General features: G+C 41.3%; 2 protein-coding genes across 2 annotated transcripts; both read right to left on the reverse strand.

Annotated features, from left to right (window-relative positions):
- Positions 1-6,831: 6,831 nt before the first annotated feature.
- LOC146572074 (uncharacterized) lies at positions 6,832-15,307 on the reverse strand. Its single transcript, XM_085276091.1, has 11 exons — positions 15,278-15,307; positions 14,320-14,391; positions 14,050-14,151; positions 13,105-13,176; positions 12,835-12,936; positions 12,510-12,615; positions 10,750-10,820; positions 8,684-10,649; positions 8,227-8,385; positions 8,092-8,145; positions 6,832-7,662 (listed from the first exon to the last, which is right to left on the reverse strand). The coding sequence occupies exons 2-11, from the start codon at positions 14,374-14,376 to the stop codon at positions 7,415-7,417; spliced, it is 2,937 nt and encodes a 978-aa protein (XP_085132217.1). The 5' UTR covers positions 14,377-14,391; positions 15,278-15,307; the 3' UTR covers positions 6,832-7,414.
- Positions 15,251-18,611, reverse strand: LOC146572075 (histone-lysine N-methyltransferase set-1-like). The gene is made up of 5 exons (XM_085278450.1): positions 18,074-18,611; positions 17,260-17,380; positions 17,014-17,176; positions 16,701-16,893; positions 15,251-15,379 (listed from the first exon to the last, which is right to left on the reverse strand). The coding sequence occupies exons 1-5, from the start codon at positions 18,110-18,112 to the stop codon at positions 15,251-15,253; spliced, it is 645 nt and encodes a 214-aa protein (XP_085134576.1). The 5' UTR covers positions 18,113-18,611.
- Between the last annotated feature and the right edge of the window lie 1,091 nt (positions 18,612-19,702).

Consider the following 19,702-nt stretch of genomic DNA (forward strand, 5'->3'; position numbering starts at 1 on the left):
GGACGTAAGCATTTGTAAAATATTACAGTTTGTGATGTTTTGTACATATTTTTATTGCATCATTTAAAACTATGAGATATAAAATAAACCAATTTTCATAACATTTTCTGTGTATTTAGTTGTTTTCTTAATAGGTTATTTGGAACATCATTGCAACCTGTCAGCTTTTTATTGAGGATTTAGAAAGTTGCTGGTGGCCCGAGTGTGTAGAGTGGGGTGTTGTTTTTGTCACATGGTGAAAGTGACCTCATGGGGAGCAAAGAGAACAACTGAACAATTTGGGGATTCACAGACTTTCGTAATCGCTAAAAACAATTTAATAAAAATTGTTCTGTGTGAACTAAAAGCTCAAATATAAACCATCCTGACACACTGACACAAATGATCTGCTGTTTATAAGCAGGACAGTGTTTTCATGAGCCTGGATGAAGCTAATTTGCATGAGTTTAACCTGCTGGTCAAAAACTTGCATGACTCTGATATCACTCTAACTTTCTTCTGTTTATTTATTCATTTTTGCTAATTGTAGTAGATTAATATGTTCACCAACTGATTGTTGGCCTGAATGTTTGAATGTTTGCAGTTTCAGGTCCTACTGATCAGTTTTAAGTATTGTAGAAAGTGAGCAGCAATTGAATCAAGTCCTGGGATGAAATGGGACAAAAGGGTAATGTGACAGCCACATTAGTTCCCTTCCCTCGTTTAACAATGTGTAAGCAGACTGCTTTAACCTGCAATTTACTGCATGTTGTTAGGCTGCATGGTACAACCACAGTCTGCTAACCACCCGTGGTGATCGAAGGTTTTGAGGTCTTGCTTGAGCTACTGATGAAGTTTTATCAAAGCTTGTTAAGTTTCCCAACCACATTTTATCCTGATGGTCCAAGGCTTACATCTTTATGCTCACAGACGTACTTCTGTAATTAATCAGTGACCGATTTATTACTTTAAGTTACAGTGTGAGGGGCATTAATGAACATAAATCAGATTTAACTGGATTATGTGTTTAGGTCAAGAGACACAGACCTTCATCTTTAAGAGGCTCTTCTTGAATATCTAATCACGATGTTTGCCATGCAAGTACACTGGGCGGTTGTTTTTAACAGAATCATTTGATGATTCTGATGAAATGAAGTATTGTTTCAATGAGTTGTGGCACCATTCTTGCTTTAGCAGTGAAAGGAGTCAGGTAGGGCTCCATCAGGAAGAGGGCCCCAGAGGTCCTATCCCCCCGCCCACTTCCCTGGGGCTTGAACATCAGTGGATTTCCACTTAAGCAAAGCCTCATCAAGTTCCTGCAAACAGCACCATACACACACTATCATGTACAGAGTGTGGATGCTGTGTCTAAGACCACGATCAATGTGTTTCCACCATCTGGTGCAAGCTTCATCTGTCTCACTGTGTTCTCCTAAAGGCCAAGACAGCAGGACAGTGAAATCAATCTCACTTATAGGTGCCAGAAATCAGAGGATGTGAGATGGTGGTAATCAGGTTATGCATTTGTTGTCTTCTCAGCAGGTGGGAAACATCTCTCTTTATTTGTTTATGTACATGTGTATCAGAAATCTATTTTCCTGTACAGCTCAGGATTAAGGAACAATGTTGATCTAATCTAATGAAGATCAGTGCCTTTTTAGAGTCAGTGAAAATACTGACATTAGTGACGTTAACCCTTGACTAAGAGTTTCTTAGTCAATTGTTAATGGGAAACACATTTCCACACCACCATCTTCTAAGCTGTGATGCTACATGTGCAGCAGCAAACGTCCAATTAGTACCGATCAGAAGGTTGGAGGTTCGATCGCAGCCTGATCTGATCTGTATCTCAAAGTATCCTTGGACACGATACTGAACCCCAAACTGCTCTTTCACGTGTCCATCAGAGTATGAATGTTAGATAGAAAGAACTTAGGTACAGAAAAGTGCTTGTATGAATGGGTGAATGAGGTGTATAAAGTACTTTGAGTGCTTGAGTAGAAAAGTGCTATTTAAGAACAAGGATGTGCAAGAATTTGCTAGACACGCTCTTCTTTTTCCAAAACTAAAAATGTTATTTCAAATTTGGCAGCCTGTGTGTCAAAGAGACTGAAGAGTAACTAAAGGGCAAAGTCCAGGAATACAGCCAAACTCAGGAGACCAGTTAGGAGCACAACTGAGCAAAGGTGATTCAAAAAAATGGAGAGAAACTCTGCCATGCAGTGCCATGCTGAGCAGACTGGTTTACAGCCACAAGAGAGAATCAGCGTTCACAGATCATAAAATCTTCAGGGAGCAAAGCTCTCAGAGAAGCTATAATGCAATCCACAGATAGAATACAGTCAATAAGCTCCAAGTGAAATGTTAAACAGTGCATGGATAGCTTTTTGTTCAGCTTTTTCTTCGTATCCTTTTTCCCCCTTTCTAAAGTCTCTTCAGAGGCTTTGCAATTTGTCAAACAGCAGCTGGTAAAAAGGCTTTTGCAGTGAGGCAGGGAGCCTGTTCAAACCAGATTATGCTTGATTTGATGACTGCAGAGAACTTGGGGCTGACAGCTCAGATTAGGATCGGTTCTCCCTTGAAAAGGCATTAGTGTGTTCTGTCATGGCAGGATTTCTGTTCAATGTGCAGGTAGATTGAAATCAAAGGGCACCAAAGACACCCAAACCTGAGGGATCATTACGTGACACCCAAAGCATCTGAGCAGTCTTATTCCTTCATCTGTACCAAATTACTCAGATTCACAGACGTCGTGCACAGCAGACCTGCAATACAACAATGAATAACAGGAGTTACGCCTGCGTTTGACAGGTCAAAATGTCACAGGGAGCAGTTCAGTTAAGTTTCATTCCCCTCCAGAAATCACTTCATGCATGATTATCAGGAACCTTTGAGTAATGACAGCACTTAAGTGAGTGTTTCCTTACCATATTCCACTTTGTCACCAAGTTTTAGGATGAGAATGTTTTTTTTCTACTTTATTTTTTTTTTTATATCGTTGTTATTATTTCTGTTGTAATTTGTGTTTGTTTTTTGTTTGTTTGTTCAGTTTTTCAGCCTTGTTGCATTTTTTTCTATTTCCGTTGTGTTTTATTCAACTTCTGTTACATTTTGCAGGATTTTGCAGCTTTTTCTATTGACGGGTGTTTTCTTCAGGGACACCATATTATCATTATCTTTAAAACTGCATTTGAAACTTAATGCTGAGTTTTTACTTTCTGCAGTTGAAGTTATCTAAAGAAACTGTGTGTGGGTGCAGCTGAAAAAACGTCTTTTGGCAAATAACACAGAAATTCTGAAATCCTCTACTGCTTATATCAAAGAGAATAAAAGAAACCAAAGCTAAACTCTAAAAGATTATTTATTTCAGCTTGTTTACAGTTATCCACACCTCACAGCTTTTTATGGGTTGATAGTTTTCCTGATCCAATCTGCATACTCAGGATCACAGAGGTCCATGAAGGCAGCCGCTGCTCTGCATACAAAGTCCGGATCTCCCACAAAAGAAGAGACCCCATAAATCCTGCCATTATGAACCACTCCTCCACCAGAGTCTCCCTGCAAGACAGAAATACAGTTTCCCAGTTTTATAAAATCTTTCTGTATTTTGAATGTTTAATAAATGCAGCTGTGAGCTGAGGGATCATGCAAACTCACTCGACATATATCTTTCCCAGGACTTTGTCCACAGAACCAGTGCTGATAGCTCTTGACTCGGTGGACCTCGGGGAATTATTTCTGTAAAATATCATTGAGCTCTGTACAGCTGACAACCTCAGTCTCTGCACAGTGAAGAGAGGGTGATTCACCAGGTTCTAGAAAAAAGGGACAATTAGTTCAGCTTAAAGCACTTTTTAAAAAATGATGCAGATTTGTATTTTATGCAGAAATGCAGCAGAAAGAAATAAAATGGTCTGAGCTCACAGGAAAAGCTTGTTTTTGCTTTGAACACATTAGAAATGAAGAAAAATACAATTTCAGTACAAATATCTGCAACATCTCTTTACTAATAAAGTAACAGTTTGGATGGTTTGTTTTCTTTTTTCTTAATACAACAAATTTGTTAAAAATCATCTTCCTTCTTTTCTCATTAGCTAGTCCAGTGGTGGCACCATAACCTGCGACCTCAACTCTGGAATGACACAAGAAGTGTTTGGACACTTTTCTCTCCTTTTTTTGTCAGTTACATACAAATACATATATTGATTGTTTTGCACGTTAACTTTGAAATGTTGCCCTGAGGCCTGTACTATGAAGCAGGATCTCATCTCTCCAGGTAACTTCAGAGTTCTATATGAAGGATTTTGACTTCTTACCAGAGAAAATTGTAAGAGTAACCCTGACCTGCTGTTATATTAGTTATGTCCTTTATAGAGTTTTAGTCACCACTTTATCATCACGCACCACACCTGGCTAGCATGCTTGCACTGTGCTTGCTCAGCGCATTGGGAAACCATTCAAGCTCACTGCAGCACATGCTACTTCCTGTTTTAAAGGGCCTTGTAGCAGCCCTTGTTACATGCGTGGGCACGGAGCGTGAAGCAGAAAGCACAGCTTAAAAGAGAAGTTGATATACCCGGCGGCGTGACACTGACTGGTGTTTTACGTTTTCTCAAGCCAGCTAACGCAAAGTAAGCCAAGCCTTGTTGAATTTTCTTTGTACTATATCCCTCTGGTTAAGTTCAAGTTTAGAGATCATTTGTCCAGAAAAGCAGCATCACCATTCCTGGAAGATCCCTTGAAACTTTCAACTTTAGACCCTCCTACTGTACTACATGGACAGTGGGAGGGGCTAAAATTCTTCAATAGCATTTTTTCGTAGACATTTTTCAGTTTGCAGCCTATGTTTAAATTCTGTTGTTATATTAAGTTTTATTTTCTCTTAAACTAATAAACAGCAGAAAGTTTGCAGCTGACAGAATAAAAGCTGAAACTGTCTTTCAAACATTAATTAAATGAAATACTTAATTATCCATCCATCAGATTCTCCTGTGTAATGATAGGTCGTGATGTCAGTCAGGATTTTTGCTGTCTTTTTTTTTTTCTTTTTTTTCTGCCTGTCCCATTTGGTTCTTTAGCCATCAGAATTGTTGTCTGAAGACCAACAAGGATACCCAATGGATTTACTTTGCCAAATGGATCATCGTGGCATTGCCGTATTGGTCCATTTGGTCGATCTTTGTTTTTATTATTTATTATATTTTATTTTCAGATGTTACAGACGGGACAGACATGAGTGAGGGATAGGAAAGGAAGAAAGAAAGAGGAAGGAAAGGAGAAACAGAAGGGGAGAGGGACAGTGAGAAAGGGGGGGGAGAAAAAAAATCTCCTGGATCACCTGTTGAGAGAAAAATAGAAAACAAGCAAAAAAAACAAAGCAACATACTAAACACAACACCATCGCATTAATCTAGCTAAGTGTAAACAGCAGTAAATACTAAATATTCAATGTTGTTGTGCAGCACGCAGGACAGATGTGCTTCGAAGTAGCGGCCAAGAAAGGTGTAATTTGGGTCTACGAGCAGTGAACACCCGTGTACATACCTGTGTGGATCAGCGCGCTTGTATTCCAAAGGTTTCTCCATGTAACGATCTGCTAGGGAGTGTGGGGGGGCCACAGCCCCGTCCTCCAGGGTGTGAAGCGGGTATGGAGGAGGTCAAAACTCCAGACATCCAGAGGGCCCCAGAACACAAGAGACCATGGAAGACCAACAGAGGGGCAGCCGCGCCACTGTTCCAGTAAGAGCTGAGGAGAGTCCCAGATGAGGGTTCACTCAGCAGCCGCGGAGCAGAAGCCAGGGGGAGTTGCAGTGACGCGCCCATGAGCTCCGCCGGCCCCCAGCTGCGCCTGAGTGACCGAGCCCCAGGCCGAGAGGCCGGGGGCACCCCACCTCCGAAGGGGCCCGAGCGAGCCCCAGGCTCCAGGCCCCGATAAGCGGCCACCAAGGAGTGAGCCGGTGTGTACCTGGACACCCACCCCCAGACACAAAGAACCACCAACGCACCGACACCTGAGGGAGTCCGCCACCGGCAGGGGAAGTGGTGGTGGGTGGAGATAGGCCTCCAAATCTTGGAGGACCTGAGGTGTCCCCAGAGAGGTGGCGTCTGATACCCAACCTGACATATAGACACAGACATACAGGCACACACAGACACAAACATCCATTCCCACCCTCATGCTCTCATGTGCACTTACTCCACACTCAACCAACGTGGAGACAGACATAAAGAGACGCTGTACACACGATCACACTCCCCAAGCGTACTCTACAAACCGGGTCTAGGTACCCTTGCCCCTGGAGGGGGGAATTGCACCCAGACCCAGGTGGTGTTACCCTTTTCCCTGCGGTGGGGAGAGGCAGACCTCCCCGACTCCGTAGCAGCAGGGAGGCCCCACACCCCAGACCGCAGTCGGACGGCCAACTTCTCCTAGCCCTCCCGCTCCAGCAGGCCGCAGAGAACGGGGGTGGGAGAAGACTCCAAACCTCCCTCCACCCGCTCATTGTAGTGTTGATGCATGTGTGTTCTAAGGTGCAATTAAAACCCAGGAGGGCATGGAGCTACCTGCCAAGGAGCAGCAGGTAAGCGCATAGTCCCTCCTGATAGTCTTATTGAACAAAGCATCTGAAGTTCTTGCACATTCATATAGTGCTTTTACTACTAAGCAATTTTCCACACACACACACACACACACACACACACACACACACACGTCTATGTGGTATGGCGGGACTATACTACGTCAATCCGCCCGGTGGTGGTTTAAGTGGACTACCCTTTTGAAAGGACTTAGAGCCAAGGGAGCGAGGTTAAAGTGTTCGAAAAAATCTGAAAAAAATTTGGGTCACTTCAGACCTCATACACTCCCTATAGAAGTCTAGATACACTGATACACACCAACCAGACTCTATTGTGTTTTCTGGAGACATTGTCCACTTGACAACAATGTGTTTTATGAGGTCCAAAAAAAACAATATTGGGTCTTTAAAGGGACAATGATGTAATATGTAAATAGCTCATCATTACCATGAATACACATCTGACAGGACACAGGATTACTGGAACATCATTTTATTAGTGTTCTTGGATCTGAACATTAATTTTAACCATAAATAAAAAAAGAAATCTATGGACAAAAATGCCCACGCTTCCCACAGAAATATAAAAATATAGAAAACAGAAAAATTAAAAACATTTAAAATGAATTTTAATAGTTTAAAGGTAAATATTAAGGGGAGAAAATATGCATTTATAATTTTTTATTTTAAATATAACCCGTCAAAAAAAACCCTAAATAAATTAAATGTAAAAATTATGAAATACAAACTACTTCTGTATTTAACAAGAACTTTTTTTTCTTTAAACAGAACATCAGTGTTAACAACAATTGGCAATCTGACCAAGATGTAAAACCACAGCTCTCTAAACAGTTATTTTAGTTCATTTTTTTCTGCCTTTTTGCAGTTAATCCTCTGTTTCTTACAAAATCTCTTATGTTTTGAACTGTTCTTCCTGCCAACACCGGATCTTCTACCAATTTGCAATGACTGCATTCATTTTTGGTGGCTAGTTTCCCTTCGTTTATGTGGTCTTTAAAATGCCTCATCACTGCAGCAACCTCAGCCTTGGACCACATGTTTTTGGGAGCTCTTCGGGAATTGTGGGATTGAGCAGCATTTTTCTCTGGAAGATATATAAAGTAGTAGTAGTTAAAACAAACAAAAAACCAAACAAAAAAAACAAAAAACATTTGGTGGTTAAAAGAATGGATGCTACCCTGTACTAACTTCTGAAATGTGTTGCTACCATCAATATCAAAACGAGCTAAAATTCTCTTTGAAAATTTATCAAATTTCTAAAATGAGACATTTAGTGTTCCGCTGTGAATAAAAGACTGAATAAAAAGTTGAATAAAAGTCTCTTGATGCATGCTCAATCATCCAGGTAAGTAAATCCCAAAACGTTGATTCTGTTAATCTGGACGTAGCGTTTTCAGTGGGAGAAACATTTTGTCACTCATCCAAGTGACTTTTTGCCACCACTCTGCAGTTTGCCATATGTTGCAAAGTGATGAAACAATAATAAGCTTAGAGAACCAACTGCACCCCTTACCTTCAGAGGGAGCAGCAGTCTCACTTGCTGCAGGCATTGTGAGTGGTCCTTCATCTGCTGATTACACAATTTGATTAAGTTTTAATATTTGTAACAAACATTTTATCCACAGAAACCAAGCTAGTGGTAACTTACCACAATCTACAGTGTCTTGGAGCTGCGCTGTGTTTGTGGAATCAGCTACTGCATGTACAGGCTCACTGGTGCCACACGCCAACATTGTGAGTGCTGTGTCATCATCATCTGATTCACTCTCACTGTCCTTTGTTTCAGCATCACTTAATGCAATTTCATCTGAGAAATTGTGGGAAAACCCCCCCAAAAAACCAAACACAAACCCCCCAAAAACCTCACATTAACAACGAGATATGACAAAATACAGAACAAATACTGGAAATTATAGTACATAGTTTTACTATTTAAGGCCACCACTCTGCAGTTTGCCAAATGTTGCAAAGTGATGAAACAATAGACTTCAAGAACCTTAAATCATGGACATTTAACAGAATGGTCTGTGCTTTTAGGTTTTAATTCTGTTGATAAAGCATAATATTCAACTACTGCCCTAATATTTGCTCCTTTCAATACAAACCTTCTATTTTGATCTCATCCAGTGATTTCCCCTGGATCTGGGAAAGTTGTCCTTTTTCCAGTGTTAAAAGCAGTTTGGAAATCTTGGCCAGCTGTGTTGTGGGAACTGGTAATCTGTAGAATTCGCGGTGAACGCGGATATCATGACCCAGGAAATCTGCAACCTGATCAAGTTCGTTGTTTTTCAAATTAAGGACTTGTGAGAGTGTGGCAACATGTTTTCTGAGCTGTGTCGATCTTAGATACTCAGGCTGCTTTGCTCCACACTGGTGTGCATGAACACGCAAGGAGTCTATTCCTCTGTAATGACTCATTGATCGGGGTCTTGCAAAGAGGTAGATATTAGTGGCACAAATACCACAGTCAGGCCTCCTACTAACCAGTAGTGACAGAGCATCCAGCATGCTTGGTGTTAGCAGAACTGGAACATTTCTGTCCCTTTTTCCCATTATTTCTATTCTACAGAAATAGTTACAGAGTCTCTGTTCCATTTCTGAGAGCCCCATGGCAACATCTGTGTGGAGTGCTGTTTTGTCTCTTTCAAGAAAACTTTTGAGGCGCATCTTTGAAACCTCTCCAGAACGTCTTCGGTTGAACACAATGATTTGTGAGAGTGTAACTTGTGCAAGTTGGGCATAATTCTGAGCTGTGGCTTCGTTCTCCAAGCTGCAAAAGGCACTTTCTGCAGATTTTTGAAGGTAGTGATGGAGAATCCGAACATCTTCTGTAAAGGGCAATGTTGATGGCTTGTTAAACTTTGCCTCACTCAATGTGTTCAAGGCACGGTGAGACACCATCTCAGACCATTTGGAGACATACAACTTCTTGAACGCATCAGTGGACTTGATTAGGGCTTCATCCTCTGTCATGAGGGCACGACAATGGATAATGTCAGACATTTTATGCAGTGTATGTCCCAGTTTCAGCGCAAGGCTTGGAGTTTTGTATGACAGTGTCTCTTCATCAAAACCTGAAACTTTCTTTACTGCTTGCACAACTCTCTGGAAATTAGCAGGCTTAATAGCTTCTTCCATGTTATGCACTGAGAATTCTGTGCGCAGACACAACAACAAACGTCCCGCTTCACGAAGCTTCTGTCGTATATAATCATACTTTGTAGGGTCTTGTCCATGTTTATTGTAGAGGGACTGGGCAAACTGAATAACAGTAAAGTCATTTCGCACAGCTGAGGCAATCTCATCTTGTTTCATAACAGCAAGAACCTTCCAGACTCCACTTGACACCTGCGGATAACACTGAGACTCCAGAGTTAAAGCCAGGCCGAGTACTTTGGTTCTTCCAGGTTCTTTATCCGTGTCATCTTTTGGTTTGTTAGGACATCTGCGGACATGTCTCCAAAGATCCTTGCGAACATACATCCCTTGACAATAAAAGCAATGAGCAAACTTTCCCTCTACTGCTTTAATCTTGGGTCTTCTCTTCACTTTCAGTGGTCCCACTCCACCATGCAAAACTGCAGCATTATGCTTAAAATTTCCCTTATTTCTCAATTTCTCTAACAGACTTTTACGCTCGTTTGAGTCTCTAGGCAGGGAAAATGCATGCACAACATCAGGAGCCGTTTTGTGCGTTTTCAGGTGGCGGGAAATTTTAGCTTGTGGTTTGCCACAAAAATAGCAGTAATTTCTTTTACTTAAAGTCATTTTTTCTGATTCAGTTTCGCAAAGCTCACTTTTATCTTGTGGCTTGTCCTTTGTCAAGTTGTGGATTAAATTCGTTGAATCTGATTGTTCATGCGCTTTGGAGATGTCATCTTGGCATAGCAGACCTTTTGATGTGCTTGGCAATAATGAGATGTCTTCATCTGAATCTTCATCATATGACTCTGAATCTGGCACATATTCTTCTTCTGATATGCTGTGGTTGCCATCATCATCGCTTGATATTTGATCCAGAACTGAATGTGGCAATCCATCCTCCCCTGAATATTCAGAAATTTCTTCTTTCTGGAATGTAAGAACAAAAGTTTTTTTAATTGATCAATACTTTAGACAGGTAAAAAATAAACTGAAAAAAAGTCAAGCCAAATATGAATGGGATACACACCTGTGTTGACTGGTGGCAATTCTGATTTGCCAATTTTGCAAGGCAAGATTTGTGCCAGACCCCTAAACAAACTGAAACACATTTTGATAGACTTAATTTAGCTTTGCAGTTCTATTTAAGTGAAGTAGTTTTTTGTCAAAGCATTGCAGTAATGTCAAATGCTGAAAAAAAAACAAAAAACAAAACTGTTCACATTAAGGATATTTTAATGACTACACATACACTGCTAATCCCCCTCCCCCCCCCAAAAAAGGACATCCCAGATGTGAATGAAGGAATTATTCTTATTAAATACTTTGTTCTTTAGGTAGTTGAGTGGCATGAAAGTGTGTAGTTGAATGTGTGTGGCCTCCAGATGCCTGTACGACTTCCCTACAATGCCTGGGCATGCTCGGGATGAGGTGGCGGATGGTCTCCTGAAGGATCTCCTCCAAGACCTGGACTAAAGCATCTGCCAACCCCTGGACAGTTTGTGGTGGATGGAGTGAGACATGATGTCCCAGATGTGCTCAATTGGATTCAGGTCTGGGGAACAGGCGGGCCAGTCCATAGCATCAATGCCTTTGTCATGGAGGAACTGCTGACATACTCCAGCCACATGAGGCCCAGTGTCGTCTCGCATTAGGTGGACCCCAGGGCCAAATGCACCAGCATGTGGTCTCACAAAGGGTCCGAGGACCTCATCTTGTTACCCAATGACAGTCAGGCTCTCTGGCAGGCACAGAAATGCCACCCCTCACCATTACTGACCCACTGCCAATATGATCATGCTGGAGGATGTTGCAGGCAGCAGAACATTCCCCACGGCATCTCCAGACTGTCACGTGCTCAGTTTGAACCTCCTTTCAGCTGTGAGGAGCATAGGGTGCCCGTGCTGAAGTTGCCAAACTTTGTGTTTTCTGGCAAATGCCAAACATCCTGCATGGTGTTGGACTGCAAGCTCAATCCCCACCTGTGGATGCTGGACCCTCAAGCCACCCTCATGAAGTCAGTTTCTGACCATTTGAGCAGACAGATGCACATTTGTGGCCTGTTTGAGGTCATTTTGCAGGGCTCCTCTTGTTCCTCCTTGCACAAAGGTGGAGGTAGCGGTCCTGCTGCTGGGTTGTTGCCCTCCTATGGCCTACTCCACATCCAGGTAGCACCTCCATGCTCTGGACACTACACTAACAGACACAGCAAACCTTCTTGCCACAGCTCACATTGATGTGCTACGCTAGATGAGCTGCACTACCTGAGCCCCTTGTGTGGGTTGTAGACTGTCTCATGCTACCACTAAAATGAAATCACCGCCAGCATTCAAAAGTGACCATAACATCAGCCAGAAAGCATAGGTGCTGAGAAGTGGTCTGTGGTCACCACCTGCAGAACCAGTCCTTTATTATGGTGAATTGACTATAATTTCCACTTGTTGTCTACTCTATTTGCAAAACAGCATGTGAAACTGGTTGTCAGTGTTACTTCCTAAGTGAACAGTTTGATTTCACAGAAGTGTGACTGACTTGGAGTAACATCGCATTGTTTAAGTGTTCCCTTTATTATTTTGAGCAGTTTATGTTATGGAATGGGGAATTGAGGACAATCCCAAGTATACCATTTTTACAAGGTCCTGCACCAATGAGGTAATACTGCATTTCTTTAATTAGACGTGACCACCCATTAATTAAAAAGGGAGCAGTGTTCATTTCAGCACGTCTTAACTTGTTGAACTCTATTAATGCTTTTTACTATACACTGTACCTATTCACTAAATGTCTCACCTTTGCACTTAAAGCCAAGCCACTTGAGGGAGGAAACCGGTCCCACACACTGAATGCACTTGTCCAAAGATGATATTGTTGTGCACACCAGACGATGATTGTGACACTGTTAGCAAAATATTGCAACATTTATTTGTTTTGGACAGTTGGAAAGGTGTGTTTTCAATTCAGTTGCAGATATCAACTAATAAACTTCGTCCATGTAAATCACATCACACCCAGGTGACTGCCAAACACACACACACACACACACACACAGCATCCATAAAGAATGATGATAGATTAAATTATTAGTTCATTAAGTGGTACACTGGATTATATTTACCCTTTCAGGCTCTGGATGTTTCAGGTCCAGATCATTGTTTGGAAAGCTGTTTGGTTGCGGCTTTAGGCAGCTCACAGTCTTCTGAATCTGGCTGGTCTCAGTCTTCGTGTGTAACAGATAGAGAATGAAGACAAAAGAACAGTAATCTGACAGTTACTAAAAATGCATCACTCAAGAGGATGAATAGACCATTTCACTATTGGCAAATAGCGTAAGGTACACATCGTGCATGAGAAACATTCATTAAAATCTGTCCTAGGTCAATGTTACCTCTTCAAAATCTTGCACTGAAGAAGAATGCATGGCTTCTGAGCCTTGCTGAGGCATTTCTTCATCAAGATCCTGCAACAAAGAAAAGATGGCACAAAGATTAGACCAAGTGCTCTTCTTGCAACTGTACTGGGCAGTCCTGTGCTTCTGTCTTTAATTTGCATGTGTGTGTGTGTGTGTGTGGGGGGGGGGGGGGGGGGGGGGCTTTCCACTCAAGAAATGTTTTCTTCTGAAAAAAATACTGGCTACAATAGTTAACAACTGATTCCTTTGCAATCATCCATCCTCTTCCACTTATCCTTATCAGGATTGTGGGGTAGCAGTTTTGGGGCCTATACCAGCTACCATAGGGCAGTACAACCTGGACAGATCACCAGTCTAACATGGAAGGACAAGCATTTGCATTCACACCAAAGGGCAGTTTTGAATCACCAGTTAACCTAACCCCATAAGCTACATCTTTGGACTGTGGGAAGAAGCCAGAGTACACAGCGAGAGAGCCCATGCACTACCAGCAGTAAAAAGTGCCTAAAACAAGTTAAGTTGTATAGTACTATCTATCTTAATGTTCAAGCCTGAGTTTCAAACCACATAGAAACAAAGCACATGTAGTCAGCTCTGCATGCTGTAGGTCAAACTGTCAAGAAATACGAGAAGACCCCTCCTAAAACCAGAGTGATGTTACCATGAAGCAAACTTTGACGGAGTCTCCCAATAACAGTGTGGTCCTCCTAAGTCACATTTGGGTGGTTAACACACACACACACACTCAGATGTTATCCAGACTTGCACTTTGAAACAATGAAAAGGACCTACAAGCCACAGTCCATGTAAATCACATCACACCCAGGTGACTGCCAAACACAAACACACACACAGCATCCATAAAGAATGATGATAGATTAAATTATTAGTTCATTAAGTGGTACACTGGATTATATTTACCCTTTCAGGCTCTGGATGTTTCAGGTCCAGATCATTGTTTGGAAAGCTGTTTGGTTGCGGCTTTAGGCAGCTCACAGTCTTCTGAATCTGGCTGGTCTCAGTCTTCGTGTGTAACAGATAGAGAATGAAGACAAAAGAACAGTAATCTGACAGTTACTAAAAATGCATCACTCAAGAGGATGAATAAACCATTTCACTATCGGCAAATAGCGTAAGGTACACATCGTGCATGAGAAACATTCATTAAAATCTGTCCTAGGTCAATGTTACCTCTTCAAAATCTTGCACTGAAGAAGAATGCATGGCTTCTGAGCCTTGCTGAGGCATTTCTTCATCAAGATCCTGCAACAAAGAAAAGATGGCACAAAGATTAGACCAAGTGCTCTTCTTGCAACTGTACTGGGCAGTCCTGTGCTTCTGTCTTTAATTTGCATGTGTGTGTGTGTGTGTGTGTGGGGGGGGGGGGGGGGGGGGGGGGGGGCTTTCCACTCAAGAAATGTTTTCTTCTGAAAAAAATACTGGCTACAATAATTAACAACTGATTCCTTTGCAATCATCCATCCTCTTCCACTTATCCTTATCAGGATTGTGGGGTAGCAGTTTTGGGGCCTATACCAGCTACCATAGGGCAGTACAACCTGGACAGATCGCCAGTCTAACATGGAAGGACAAGCATTTGCATTCACACCAAAGGGCAGTTTTGAATCACCAGTTAACCTAACCCCATAAGCTACATCTTTGGACTGTGGGAAGAAGCCAGAGTACACAGCCAGAGAGAGCCCATGCATTACAGCAGTAAAAAGTGCCTAAAACAAGTTAAGAAGTTGTATAGTACTATCTATCTTAATGTTCAAGCCTGAGTTTCAAAAAATTTCAACATAGAAACAAAGCACATGCAGTCAGCTCTGCATGCTGTAGGTCAAACTGTCAAGACATACGAGAAGACCCCTCCTAAAACCAGAGTGATGTCACCATGAAGCAAACTTTGACGGAGTCCCCCAATAACAGTGTGGTCCTCCTAAGTCACATTTGGGTGGTTAACACACACACACACACTCAGATGTTATCCAGACTTGCACTTTGAAACAATGAAAAGGACCTACAAGCCACGGTCCATGTAAATCACATCACACCCAGGTGACTGCCAAACACACACACACAGCATCCATAAAGAATGATGATAGATTAAATTATTAGTTCATTAAGTGGTACACTGGATTATATTTACCCTTTCAGGCTCTGGATGTTTCAGGTCCAGATCATTGTTTGGAAAGCTGTTTGGTTGCGGCTTTAGGCAGCTCACAGTCTTCTGAATCTGGCTGGTCTCCGTCTTCGTGTGTAACAGATAGAAAATGAATATACAGTGCATTTTTGAAGAGGCTTTTGAAACATTAAATAAACTGTATGAGAAAGATAAGTTTCAAGCTATTGTCTTTAAAATATTCACTGTCATGTATAGAGAATTTAAGGCCCTATGATTAAGAGACAAATAGTCAGTGTGATTTCTTTATTTTTTAAGCCATTGCTAAAGGAGTAAAACAATCACCTGTAGCAGCAACGAACTGTCACTAGGGCCCATTTATCTTCAAGGGACAAAATTTAAAATGAATCTAACTAAAGAGGCTACACAGCAAAATCTCCAGTGTTAAATTAACACTAGAGAGTGTCTATATGGGTCCACACAACACTGTTGAGTGTTGAATTAACACTTTTGACAGTGTTATATGTTTAAAAGTAACCTAGTCAGTTTTGAAGATTAACAAAGACTAACACTGAGCAGTGCTGATTTTCTAACACTGGAATATTTCTAACATTTTGAGTTATTTTCCAGTGTTAGAAAATCAGCACTGCTCAGTGTTAGCCATTGTTAATCTTCAAAACTGACTAGGTTACTTTTAAACATATAACACTGTCAAAAGTGTTAATTTAACACTCAACAGTGTTGTATTTAACACTCAGAGGTGTGGACCCTTATAGACACTCTCCAGTGTTAATTTAACACTGGAGATTTTGCTGTGTAGAATCACATTAAACATCAATCACTGTTAAAATTTAGAAACCGAAAGCCATTTTTTATTTCTGCATACCTGCTGATATTTTTTTAGTGCTTTTAGAGGGCTTTGATGTGGCAGCCATCACAATTGCCTGTTTTCCATTAGTACCTACCCCTGTTTTTCCAGTAGGTTATAGTACCATGTAGTTTTTCAGTAACTACTGCACCAAGGTTCCAAGTGATCCAAAGTGATCAGAAAATTTGACATAGACTGAATGCCACCAGGTGGCTGGTCAATGGTGTCACTCGATAAGTTATGAGTGCGCCTCCTTCGTGAAAATCCAAGCCATCATTTTTGAAACTCTGAAATGTTTGAAATAGCGACTAAAATTAACAGCGTGATCCCTGAATTGAACACTAAAGTATAGACTGAGCAGCAGGCATTTTGTCACCTTGACGTCCATGCTTGCTGTGGCATTTATATCACTGGATGCTCGGCTGCATTGCTATAGTTACCCCAGGCACAGTAGGTGATACTCAATTTCAGTGAAAAACTAGATGCCCTAAGTCACGTTAAGCCAATTTGAGTAGGTACAAATGTAAAAATGGCTTAGGGTATGCAATTTATCAGTTCCAAAAAGTACAATTGTAGAAATACCTTGCATCTCCAGAGCCAATCCGAGTCACCATAATTATAGTCTATTTCTTCGCCTGGACTTATGTCTCTGCTTGCAAATAAGCATAGATGGGGCTTTCCATTGATATTTAATATTTTCATCTTAGCACTTGGACTGATGTGGTTGTCGTTGACAAGTCTGCCTAATGACCCATCTTCTTGAGATGCATCCACACTGTGGGGTTAGGCAAAAAAGTATTAGCTTAACTAGTTAGTTAGGAAGCTTTTTTTTTTTCATAAATCAAAAGCAATGTGTCATTTAATCTTAATCAAACTACACTGATATAATACGCACCACCAGAGTTTTCCATCAAACTTGAATTCAAACATGAACACCTTCAGGCTGTCATGATAAACTCTGTGTCTCCGCTCACATTCTTCTTTTGTTATGAGTTTACCTCTGTATTCCAAAAGAAAGTCTCCTTTTTGGAATGGAACAGTCGTGAAAATGCCCCGACCTGAATTGCAGAGGCATACCAAGTGAGTGACAAAAGACAAAGTGACAAACTCCAAATCTAATCCAAACTAAAGACCAACTTACCTTTGAAGGCATTTATGTAGTGGATATCAAGTCCCAGTTTGTCCCTTCCAGCAGAAACATGACAGACTGCATCCTCCCGTGGAGGAATGCGTCTCCTTCGCATGTTCTCCTGTACGATTGGCTGTATTACCAAAGCATATAAAGTATTACGATTATCGTCATCATTGTCATCATCATCAGTAGTAGCAGAACTAGCAGTAGTGTAGTTTACAGCATAAACACAGCTGACTTATTCATAGTGCTAATTTATGCCTTCTTTTAAAATGTTAAAGGCCTAGTACTCAAAATGGCGACATGTGACATTTCTGTAATGGCGACTGCAGAGAGTGATACAAGTACTGAGAAAGCTTAGGCATCAAAACTGTAAGAAGTTTTTTCTTCAGGCATATAAATAAATACACGACTAAATACACTTATACCCTTGCTTTTATTTTAGGGCTGTCAGCAGAATGACAGACATTGGACAAACTGCCCGAAATTAGCTAACAGCGACATCAGGGATTTTGACTCAGACTGCGCTGGTTTAATTGTTAATCGCGTTAGTCGCGATGTCGGCATTAACACGTTTAAGCCACAATAATGCTTTAACACCGAGTAAATCCTAACACGGGTTAGCCCGCTTTATCGCGTTGACGCGGTTAGTCGTCAGCCCTATTTTATTTACTCAATGACAAACGCTGGGGCCGTTTTACTTCTTCAAAGACTCACTAACAGTCCATAAAGCATAAATTAAACCAGTTTAATATAGGCCTGTGCACCTATAATTTCATATAGTATTAAAGTCATGGTGCATTTTACATTAAAAAAGGCTTACCTTTGTGTTTTTAATCCGTCTTCGTATTGCCGTCGACATACACTTGTTAAAGGGCACGCGCGCGAAAGTTGTGGCGCCGTTTCCTGTAGGTACCGCCTATATATATAGCCTACCAATCACAATGACTTCCGGCCGTGTGTATTGAAAATGTGTATTAAATTGCAGTACCTACACACATCCACTCTAACTCGAAACGTCGCTGTGCAATACACTGGAATACACAAAAATCAGGTGAGGGGTATAGGTGGACTTTTAAGAAAATCAGAAAATCTTTTAATTATAGTTTAATAAATGAATTTACACTACAGTTTAAGCAAATACAGGTCAAAAGATAAATAATGACCTCATAAGAAGTAGAAAAAATTATTATTTAGACACTTAAAAATGCATTTACAAGTCATGTTTTAGGGGGACACATGAATACACAGCAAAAAGTCGAAATGTCCCCGGAGCCCAGGTACAGCGCAGGTCAAATGTCAATCCATACCACATAGACGCACTCACACACACACACACACACACACACACACACACACACACACACACACACACACACACACACAACACTGGTTTTTCTGCAGCAGCTGTTACTTTCAGTCTGTATTATGCATTTAAACCCTTCATATTTTTCTAATATTACAGTTTTATCTTCCTTTTTAAAACCTGCACTGCCAGTATAGTTTATCCACATCCATTAGGATTGAAAGCCCTGGTTAACTTGATAACCAGGGCTTTCAATTGATAAGCAGCTTCCTGTGAGTACTTATCCTGATTCCCACTGTTGGGATAAGATAAAGGAAATATATTCTACATATGCTGAACTCACTTCACAGCACAGAGCTCAGGTCAAGAAGAAACTTTAAGAAAAAAAACTTCAAAGCAAGAAACTTTGAGCCACAGGAACATAAATGTATCATTTGAATCTAAAACTGAAGTTAGCACGACGTATCAGTATCTGTCAGAACACATGAACCTGAAGCAGAAACATCCACAACTCACAGTCAGGTAGTTTTATAGGATGGACATCAGAGCTGCTAGTAGCTGCAGCAGCATGATGTCATGAACTCTGCCTGTGCTGGTGTCTTTGTCTGTATAGATCTCAGCTTCTGCTGTTATCTGCACTTCTTGTTCCGGACCCCCTTGATGCACACTTAGATTTGCAAACATGGTCCTGCATGTGCACAGCAAACATAAAACATGATTACTGATGGTCACCATATTTTATTTCTCATCTTGTCTGAATGTATTTTACTTTTTACTGAATAGCAAAAACATGGCTACTAGACATTCCTTGGGTTAACAAGTTTTAGTTGCTGCTCTGGTCTCCTCACCCTCCTGGCTTCAGACGGTGAGCTGCAGAATCCAGCGGTCGCTGATCAAAGAGCCTCCACACAAGCTGGAAGGTCCATGTGGATAAACTGCTCTGAGCTGTACATGATACTGTCGCTCACATTCATCACCTCCAATGACTCTCTTTTGCAGAGCGACCTCTGTGTTCGCCGTCACACCTGAAAGAGGAATCCCCCGCCCACCAGGTCACTGCCAGTTTTTCTTTGTACCTGTAAAATATCTGCTCTCAGAAGTAAGGCAGAAACACACAGTGAGGACCAGAGCCATTAAATATAGATA

Source organism: Mchenga conophoros, linkage group LG6 (assembly GCF_057382185.1).
Source record: "Mchenga conophoros isolate Kocher_MC1m ecotype Shallow Benthic linkage group LG6, M_conophoros_male_GT1.1, whole genome shotgun sequence".
Taxonomy (NCBI): Eukaryota; Metazoa; Chordata; class Actinopteri; order Cichliformes; family Cichlidae; genus Mchenga; species Mchenga conophoros.